Raw genomic sequence first — 11,092 nt, forward strand, 5'->3', positions numbered from 1 at the left:
TGCTACTTGTGCTCATGATGCTACTTGTTCTCATAATGCTACTTGTGCTCATGATGCTACTTGTTCTCATAATGCTACTTGTTCTCATGATGCTACTTCTACTCATAATGCTACTTCTTCTCATGGTACTACTTTTTCTCATAGCGCTACTTGTTCTCATAATGCTACTTGTTCTTTTGGTGCTACTTGTTCTCATGATGCTACTTGTTCTCATAATGCTACTTTTCTCATAATGCTACTTGTTCTTTTGGTGCTACTTGTTCTCATGGTGCTACTTTTCTCATAATGCTACTTTTCTCATAATGCTACTTGTTCTCATGGTTCTACTTGTTCTCATAATGCTACTTGTTCTCATGATGCTACTTGTTCTCATGATGCTACTTGTTCTCATGGTTCTACTTGTTCTCTTGGTGCTACTTGTTCTCATAATGCTACTTGTTCTCATGATGCTACTTGTTCTCATGATGCTACTTGTTCTCATGATGCTACTTGTTTTCTTGGTACTACTTGTTCTCATAATGCTACTTGTTCTCATGGTTCTACTTGTTCTCATTGTGCTACTTGTTCTCTTGGTGCTACTTGTTCTCATAATGCTACTTGTTCTCATGGTGCTACTTGTTCTTTTGGTGCTACTTGTTCTCATAATGCTACTTGTGCTCTTGTTGTGTTTTGATTAGAAACAAGAGGAAGATCATGCGGATCTTCGCGCTCCCTCCCACTGTGGGCAGCAGCCCTGAGCCCAGCTTCTACGACAGCCTGCAGAAGGTCCGCCTGCGGCAGCAGCTGGAGATGCACTCTCTGGGTGAGCATCATGTCCAACACAGTCAGCTCCACAACAGCTTCTTGAGTCAGCAAATAGACTTCTCAGGCTCTCCTACAAATCTAGTATTATTTTTGAGTTATCTAAAAAACTTAAATCTGGTCTTCTGGACATTGAATAAAACAAAACAAAAAAAAAATTGTAGAAACTTTTTGTCTTTCATCCAAAAGACTTCTTCAGTCTGAGGTGCCATATTCACTTAGTCCTATACCATACCATACCACTTTATTTATAAAGCACTTAAAACAGCGACGAAGCCAACCAAAGTGCTGTACAGACAGAACAACAGGTAACACACAAAGCAAAATACAAAATGAGGTAAATCAGAATATAGACATAAAAACGATGCAGATAATGACAACAAACCAGTGTGGAGCATACAGGATCAAAACACAGATCATCTGGTGTTGAAAGCTACTGAATAGTAGTGAGTTTTTATAATAATATAATAACAGCCTAATGTAATAAAATATAATATAATATAATAATATAATAGTGTAAATATAACAGCCTAATGTAATAAAATATAATATAATAATATAATAATATAATAGTGTAAATATAACAGCCTAATGTAATAAAATATAATATAATAATATAATAATATAATATAATAATGTAAATATAACAGCTGTTCTTTAGAGCTCATTTTGTTTGTTAATGTCCATTTGGTGAAACAAGAAATCTGATATCTTTGTTTCTTTGAAACGTGTTTTTAAAATATGTCAAACTGATTTGCTTAAAAAAGTAGTAAAAGCTTAATAAAATTTAAAATAAAAAACGTTTAATACAAAAACAACTAGACTTTATTTGTAACAGAAGATGTTTCACTTCTCATCCGTGGAGTTTTCTCAATTCAAAGAACCTTTGAATTGAATTATCCAGCATGTCACACAGGACATTCTTGTTTTAGGTAAAAGACTCACTCACAACATTCAGCGGTCAGTTTAGTTATGAAGCACCAAATTCAATTCAATTCATTATTGATTATTGAGCAAGCATCAGGATATCAATTCAACTCAGTTTATTTATAAAGCACCAGTTCACAACAAAGTTGTCTCAGGACTTTACAGGAACATTCACATAAAAGCCAGTTAGTAAAGTTCTCTATCTAAGAATCCAGCAGACAAGATGAATCTAGGCTTCGTTGCAGTCTCCCATCCTGAGCAAGCACAGTGGAGACAGTGGAAAGAAAAACTCCCTTTAACAGGAAGAAACCTCCAGCAGAACCAGCTCAGGACAAGAGACCATCTGCTTTGACCGGCTGGTTGAGAGGACAGGAAGGAGAGACAGACCAACACAGAATGGTAGGTCCAGGTATACAGTAGGTCCAGGTATAGGTCCAGGTCCAGGTATAGGTCCAGATATAGGTCCAGGTCCAGATATAGGTCCAGGTCCAGGTATAGGTCCAGGTCCAGATATAGGTCCAGGTATAGATCCAGGTATAGGTCCAGGTCCAGATATAGGTTCAGGTATAGGTCCAGGTCCAGATATAGGTCCAGGTATAGGTCCAGGTATAAGTCCAGGTCCAGGTATAGGTCCAGGTCCAGATATAGGTCCAGGTATAGGTCCAGGTCCAGGTATAGGTCCAGGTCCAGATATAGGTCCAGGTATAGGTCCAGGTCCAGATATAGGTCCAGGTCCAGATATAGGTCCAGGTCCAGGTATAGGTCCAGCAGGTCCAGATATAGGTCCAGGTCCAGATATAGGTCCAGATATAGGTCCAGGTATAGGTCCAGGTCCAGATATAGGTCCAGGTCCAGATATAGTTGGACCCGGACAAAATCTGGGAGTTTTTAATAAAACAGACAAGATATTTTTGGACAAAGTAAAGCTTATCATTAATGAATATTCAATTTCAACGATAAAACAAACTATAATGAGCATTTTTATCTAATTAAATATTATGTGGTTTATTATGTCATTTTGAAAATTATTTTGTACGTGCACAAAAGACACATTTGCAGAACTAATTTTTAATGTACTCCTCGTATTAAGTGTGGGCCACAGAAATACTGACAGGGCTCAAATCTTCTTCTTATATGACCTCGTCGGCTCGCTCACCTTGAGAAGAACTGATGTTGTGTGTGGAGCAGTGAGGGTTTCAATGTCCCTGAAAGCTTTGTCTTTATGTGAGTCGTCCCCGGCACAGTGCTGAGTGTCGTCCTGTGTTGCTCTGCAGCCAGGAAGTTTGAGCTGCAGCAGCAGACGGAGAGCGTGCAGCTGTCCATGGAATGAGAGGACGCTCGTGACCTCAAGCCTCCATCGCTCGCACACGGTGACGGACTTCCAGAGTTGGTGAAAACCTGCTCTCAGAGTTTACAGTTTGTCTTCCCTGAGCATCACTGGACACGATCACAGCTGGATGCTGAACAAGAAGCGGAGGGCCAGCTCTCATAAAGAGAGCACACGCTGAGCTGCTGCTCAAATCTGCGTTGAGAGCCACATGAACTGTGACTTCTTCTTCTGGGGCACGACATGTTTTCATTCTCTTAGTTTTTATTTGTCATGTTTGTTATTTGTTTAATCAGGTGAATATTAAATTGAGGATTCTTAAAGTGATTATTAAAAGAAATTGTGTAATTAGTAGTTGTTTTTTATCAGTGCTCCGACTAGTTTGTTTTTGCTATTTATTTTCTTAGACGCTGAAAATGTCTTGTATCATCTATGTTATTATTATACAATTCCAGAATATCGTGGTACTTAATGTCAAAGTTGAACATGAAACCAGAGCATTAGTCCAGTGATGATGATGATTTCCAGAGGGCTGTTGTAGTCGTGTGTCATCATGAACTTCTCTGCAGAGCCTAAACCTGCTGCTGATTCTTATTTTTCCATTCAGAGAAAGAACTGCAACTTCTGCCCAGAGACATTGACAGCATATGAATGTACTAAACCATGATGATAAAACAAGTTTAACACAAATAACCCCGTTTAATAAAAGATGCAAATCCACCAGTGTGTAGTTTATTCTGTGAGAAAATGTGTAAATTTGTACTTATTTAAAAATCTCTTTAATGCTTAACTGAAGTTTGACTTTCTAAAGTCTCTATCCTGATGCTGCATTAAGAGCAACTTGGAAAATAATCTGACAACAAAATATCTTAGAAAACTTAAAAAGTCAAATCAGATTTTCTAGTCTGTAACTTGCGTATGGTTTCTTTAAACAGCAGCAAATGTTTCTTGAAATTGTCTTTATTACATGCAGCATCTTGAACATGAATTATACAAACTAACTTTCTGGTATTGTATACAATATACTGCACCTGCTCTCACACTCATGTTCGTGCTGCTGATCTGTTTCATGTTGCTGCTGATCTGTTTCATGTTGCTGCTGATCTGTTTCATGTTCGTGCTGCTGTTTCATGTTGCTGCTGATCTGTTTCATGTTGCTGCTGATCCGTTTTGTGTTGCTGCTGCTCTGTTTCATGTTGCTGCTGATCTGTTTCATGTTCGTGCTGCTCTGTTTCATGTTGCTGCTGATCTGTTTCATGTTGCTGCTGATCGGTTTCATGTTGCAGCTGATCGGTTTCATGTTCGTGCTGCTCTGTTTCATGTTCGTGCTGCTGATCGGTTTCATGTTCGTGCTGCTGATCGGTTTCATGTTGCAGCTGATCTGTTTCATGTTGCTGCTGATCTGTTTCATGTTGCAGCTGATCTGTTTCGTGTTGCTGCTGATCTGTTTCGTGTTGCTGCTGATCTGTTTCGTGTTGCTGCTGATCTGTTTCGTGTTGCTGCTCATCTGTTTCATGTTGAGGTGTTCAACGTAATGTTTTTATTCTATTAGTGCCTTCATGAATGCCGGCCCTTTTTAATACGTTGCACTTCTGATTACCACCAGTTCCGTCAAATGCTGTAAATCAAAGCATATATTTCAGATGCCTCATTAGAATTCAATTCTAAACTTGTAATAAGAACAAATACGATTTTATAGAGGGGGAAGTCACTAAAGGAGAAAGGAGGATCTGAAAGGTGAGCAGAGTTTATTGATGACATATGAAGTGGTGCTGGTCCAAGACTTGATCCAGTCAGGAGCTCTGTTCGTTTCAACAGAGCTGTCAGACGACGGCACAAACAGTCCGTCACATGCTGTTCATACATTTACAGCAACACACACACACTCCCATGGCTCAGTTTTTTCACTTCTCTTAAGAAGTGTACAAACTGGAATTCAGTTTTTGGGTCAGCCATTTGATAAAAACGAGCATTAATAAGGAACATTTGCTACATGGATCAAAATCTTCTGCAGTGTAAACATGTCTGTTACACGCATGTTTCCAAATTTTACTTTTTGCATGAAATTGTTCAAACTTGGCACAACATCCATCCATCACCTTTACCCGCTTCTTCCTTTTCGGGTCGTGGGGGTCACTGGTGCCCATGTCCAGCAGCCACTGTGCAAGGGGCGGGGGACACCCTGGACAGGTCTCCAGTCCATCACAGGGACACACAGAGACAAACGAGACAAACAACCATTCACTCTCTCACCTAGGGACAGTTCAGAGTTACCAGTCCGTCTAACATGCATGTTTTTGGTCTGTGGGAGGAAACTGGAGTAACTGGAGAAAACCCACGCAGCACGGAGAGAACATGCAAACTCCACCAGAAAGGTCCTGGCTGGGATTTGAACCAACAACATTCTGTGTGAGAGGTGGCAGTTCTACCAACTGCGCCACCGTGCTGCCAACATTTGGCACATTTTCAGGAATATATACAGATAGCTCCAGACAAAGCTTTATACCTCAACCGTGGAGAAATTAGAGTATTAAAAACCAGAACATTTTGAAACTAAATCTTTTAAATGCGATCATATACAGAAAACGGTAGGCAGCATGAAAACACGTGGTTGTTCACCACTAATCCAATCTGCATAGTAAAAATAAGGTTCAAGTAGCAGGAGCGAGGAAGAGGCCCATGCACTTCAGATTCTTGAACAACAAGCCGTCAGTGGTGGCGAGGGCACGGGTTCACGTCGTCTATGGAAAGTGTGCTGGCCAACTCGGAGCTCCAGTCTCTGAGGAAAAGCTGCTTCGCTTGGCTCTGCAGAGTCTGCTGGCCGCCTTCAACCGCAGAGCCCGTCTGGTTCACCACCAAACCAACGCCTGCAGTGTGGGTGAAGTAGTTCTCTGACCAGTTGGACGTGCCTGTGGACAGAAGCATCAGGTTCAGGTGGAGAATTTCAACGATCCTCTCTCATCAAACATGTTTCGATGGTACAACTTAATGCTCTACAATAAAATACAACGCTTGTAAGTTTCAGTACAATGGAAAATATCCCAGCATTCTTTCTGCCTAAAGAAATAGTTCAACAATTTTAAAGCAATGTTTTGTGGAAATGTTAGAAATAAATGAAATAAATTCCATTCAGTTCAATTCAGTTTATTTATAAAGCGCCAAATCACAACAAAGTTGTCTCAGGACTTTACAGGAACATTCACATAAAAGACAGTTAGTAAAGTTCTCTATCTAAGAATCCAGCAGACAAGATGAATCTTGGCTTCGTTGCAGTCTCCCATCCTGAGCAAGCACAGTGGAGACAGTGGGAAGAAAAACTCCCTTTAACAGGAAGAAACCTCCAACAGAACCAGCTCAGGACAAGAGACCATCTGCTTTGACCAGCTGGTCAAAATGTTGGAAATAAAATCTCATCTTTTTGAACAACCTCAGTTTGAAGAAACATTTTAATTATGGACCAAATCAGGACTAATGTGATTTGCTGGCTGCAATCTTAAAACAGCTCCAATCTCCAAAAATTCACAGAGGATCACACAAATCTACTATAAACTTTTATACCCCATTACATTTTGCATTACATGTTTATTTTGGCACGGGTGCTAAAAAAGTTCCTGCTGAACATGAGCCTGGACGCCCCAGAAATGCTGCGTCTACCTGCTGCTGCTGGTATTTACCAGTGGTGTGGACTCCAGTCACGTAACTTGGACTCATTGGTGGAGAAAGTACTCAAACACTGTACTTATGTAAAAGTACAAATAAACAGAAACAAATCTACTCTAGTAAAAGTAGAAGTACCACATTCATTTTTTTACTTAAGTAAAAGTAAATAAGTACTTTCTTTTAAAAATACTTTAAGTATTAAAAGTAAAAGTACTTGCTGAATGCATTACCTAATGCAGTGGTCTACATGTGCGTACCGTATGTATATTTTCTGTAGTACATTAACAGTGATGTTCCATTTTAATGAACGATGCTGCAGATAATACCCTCATTTGCCCCACTCTGGGCCCATGAGCAAGGCCCTTAACCCCCACCATGTGCTCCCTAAACAGGTCTCTCTTGAAAATGAGTTCCCGTGGCTCAATGAGACTAACCTGGATAAATAAAGATAAATGAAAAAAATACATGTTTTTATTGTGTTTACTCTGTGACACCGTTCACACTTGGACTTGTGATTCTGTGTCAGTAGTTCAGGGATGACCTGCAGAGTTAAATGCCATTAAGCAAAATAAGAAAGAGGAATGATTATACCTTTGAAAGGTTTATTTAACACAAATCAAAACCAATGTGTCATTTTAACTACAGTAAACACATTTAAGTAAAAGTTGTCTGCCTGAAAAAAGGAGCATTAGACACAACTAACAAAGGAACAGGCTCTGATCATTTCAGTAAAAAGTGACCAAAATTCATTTTGAAATGTCAAATTTGAAAATTAAAATGAATTAGCAGAAATGCTTTTTCATTTCTAAGTCAAAGCTGCATTTTTGACTCATAAATGAAACTGCTAATAGATCATCCAAACTGCTTTCATTTTCATCTCAACACTGCTCACTGTGTGACACAACTACAGAGAAAACTACGAGGAAACGACTTTTTCATTTTCATAAATCAATTAGAATTTGTAATTCCAATTCCTCTGCTGCCTCACACCGCGAGCACGACCTGGATGCAGCCAACAGTAAGGAGGCAGCAGATGAAGAGCTGCCACTGACGTCACTCTCCTGCGCCACTTGGACATCTGAACGACGACGACGGTCTGTATTTTCATACAACAACACATGGACTGTAACACCACCACCTGCACTTTCATCTGTTAGCCCACTACTGTACATACTGTACACAATTACTACCTACTGTTCATAGGTACTCACATACTTATATTTCTTTTATATAGTCTGTTTATACCCCTTAATATTTATAACCTGTATATATTTCACTTCAACACTCGCTCTTCTCAAGGGCGGACATCTCCTCCTCTCCTCTTTGCTTTTGCTCCGTCTGTGAAACTGCTTTAGAGCCTCTCTTCTACAAATCTTCAGAATCATAATTATGGACTTGGATTTTTTCAGTTGGTCCCTCATCACAACTGATAACATTTCTTTGAAGAGAAGACAGGCTTCAGGCGAGCCGATTTGTCCTGTTGGCAAGCATGCATCTGGAACTCTCATCGACGAAGACTTGATGACGTGTCTATCTCTGCTGCCACCTGTGGATTTTAAGGATGCATTTATAATTGGATTCATGATAACTGGTTCCTGGTTTTTGGATTCGGCTGATTCCTGGTCTGTCAACAAACAAGGAAGTTGTTGGCAGCAAATCTGGACCTGGTCAGGCTGCCTGCCTTATATGATGGCTTGGTTCGTGCCTCGAGTACCCAGACTCTTGGCAGAATGGATCAGATCTCGGGGATTATTCTCAGGCACGTTCCACTGGTGTGGTCATTTAATTTGGATGTTTCAGAAGCGAGTGGACTGACACAGACTCAAGGTAGATGTCATTAAAGTTCTGCCTGTCCCCAAAACAATCGTGTTTATCTGAATTCGGCTCCCTGACTGGCCTTGACAGGCCATCTTATCTCAATCCACCTAGAAGTTTTGTAAATCTGATGCTCTGCCCCTCGATCCCCTCGTACTGAGGAGTTTCCATGGACTTTTCAGAGGAGCCCAGCTGAATAAACGTTCTGTCATCATTTCAGGGCTCTGGATTCGTCTCTGGTCGTCCTCTGCACCCCCCGAGTCTGTACACATCACTCCAGAGAGAACTATTTGAACTGAGTGATAGAGACAGCCACATGCTGTTTGCACCGACAGTTTTACAGCTTTAGAGCAGGGCTGGGAGAGGAGAGAGACAGACACACCTCAGCCGCACCACTTGTACCGACAATTTTAGGGGTGGGGGTCAGCATGAGGGAAGAGGTTGCCTTTAGCTTTTTGGCTTGTGCACCTGTATTGCGAGCCATTACTTTAGCATTACATCAGTGCCGACAGGTGTGTGTGTGTGTGTGTGTGTGTGTGTGTGTGTGTGTGAGAGGTGGTGGGAGGTTCGGTAGACGAGGCGCCCTGCTTCAATAATGGTAGGGGAAACACTGAAAAGTTTACAAGTGGTGAGACCAGCTATGTTGTATGGTCTGGAGACAATGGTATTGACAAAAAGACAGGAGACAGAACTGGAAGTGGCAGAAATGAAGATGTTGAGGTTCTCCTTAGGAGTGACAAGGCTGGAGAAGATTAGGAATGAGATCATCAGAGGTACAGCACAGGTTGAACAACTGGGAGATAAAGTTAATAATTAACTTACATAATTTCGCTCCACCACATGTACCACATGTGGTGCGAATGGCAATAAAGAATCTCTGGCTCTGACTGATAAAGTTAGAGAAACCAGACTGAGAAACGACATTAAGCACGGGCTGTCTCAGAATTTTCTCCACCTAAATAACGATAAAACTGAATGGATTTTATTTGGTGCTTCCAGTAATTCATGCAACATCTCTCCCAGTCTAGGTTTTCCGCTCCCCCACACCAACCAGGTGGTAAAAAATCTAGGAGTGGAGCTTGACTGTAACTTAAAGCTAGATAAACAGATCAGTTCTGTTGTGAAAACCAGCTTCTTTCAGCTCCGTCTGCTTTCCAAAGTAAAATCACTCCTTAGCCGTAGTGATCTGGAGAAGGCCATCCATGCCTTTGTGAGCTCTAGGCTTGATTACTGTAACGCCTTATATGTGGGTATTAATCAATCTTCTATCTCCCGTTTACAGCTTGTACAAAACTCTGCTGCTCGCTTGTTGACTAACACACGTAAACACGAACACATCACTCCTGTCCTTTCTTCTTTACACTGGTTCCCAGTTCAGTTTAGGATACAGTTCAAGCTGCTGCTGTTTGTTTTTAAAGCTTTGAATGGCCTTGCACCACCTTATATTTCAGAACTTTTGAAAGTCCACCAGCCCAGCAGAGTTTTACGGTCTGCTGGTCAAAATCTGCTGGAGGTGCCTTGCTCAAGGTGCAAGCATTGGGGGGACCGATCCTTTTCTGTTGCAGGCCCAACAGCCTGGAATACTCTTCCCCATGAGCTGTGTGCCATCTCTGATCTGGTTCTGTTCAAAGCCAAACTGAAAACATACTTATTTAAAAGGGCTTTTAATGTTTAACTATTAGTAATTTAGTATTTATTTATTTATTTTATCTCTTTTACCTTCTTTTATTCTGGCTGTGTTTTTAATTTGCACTGATTTATTGTGTCCTGTTTTTAATCTTGTTTTGTCTTGTGAAGCACCTTGGTCAATGCAAGGCGTTGTTGGAAGGTGCTATACAAATAAAGTTTATTATGGTTTGGACATGTCCAGAGGAGGGACAGTGGTTAGGACATGCATTTTAAGCAACTAATACACATGATGGATGATGATCATATTGCTTTATGTTAGGCCATTGGTAAGAAGGAGTGATTATACGATAATTATCATTTCATATTGGTTAGTGATTTTTTTCCCCTAAAGCTTAAGTTAGGCTACACTTTGTTTCTTAGACTGTGACTAGGATGCTGAGAGAAATGAAGCGTGCTCTATTCACACAAGGAGAGCTGTTGGTCAGGCTACTTCTTGTTGTGCCATTAACTGTATATTAGTTATTGAATCAAGTGTTACTTGTGTAGGTAAAACTAGATGTTTAACAACCGTTAAAATACACCAGAATACAGAAAATGGCATCTATTTTATTCAAAATTTTCTGGGTGTAGTATGACATATCCTGAGATATATTCATACATTAAACGGGTTCACTCATCTTTCTGGACTGGATGATGTCGTGCTTTGAATTTAACAGAAATGTGGACGTGAGACGTTAATTATCTTTGACTCACCAAGCGAGTGGGTCATTTATTAACAGAATCAAGTTTAACACATCACACATTTACATTAATTTGGCAGAATATGAAAACAACAACATAATTAATCAGCTTTACAACCAGGAAAACCATACGGCCATGATTTTCTGTTGCTTCACCACAGACATTAATGAAAACATCTGGATTAATTTTCTA

General features: G+C 40.4%; 1 protein-coding gene across 1 annotated transcript in view; it reads left to right on the plus strand.

The window, feature by feature from the left end:
• Positions 1-3,775, plus strand: part of smim19 (small integral membrane protein 19) — a 12,739-nt gene extending 8,964 nt beyond the window's left edge. The window contains exons 2-3 of the mRNA XM_037676041.1: positions 678-802; positions 3,003-3,775. Of these exons, the coding sequence (XP_037531969.1) occupies positions 678-802; positions 3,003-3,058 (181 nt within the window). The 3' untranslated portion in view covers positions 3,059-3,775. The remainder of the gene's footprint in view (positions 1-677; positions 803-3,002) is intronic.
• The last annotated feature ends 7,317 nt before the right edge of the window (positions 3,776-11,092 follow it).

This window comes from Nematolebias whitei, chromosome 4, assembly GCF_014905685.2.
Source record: "Nematolebias whitei isolate Nwh7 chromosome 4, NemWhi1, whole genome shotgun sequence".
NCBI classification, from domain to species: domain Eukaryota; kingdom Metazoa; phylum Chordata; class Actinopteri; order Cyprinodontiformes; family Rivulidae; genus Nematolebias; species Nematolebias whitei.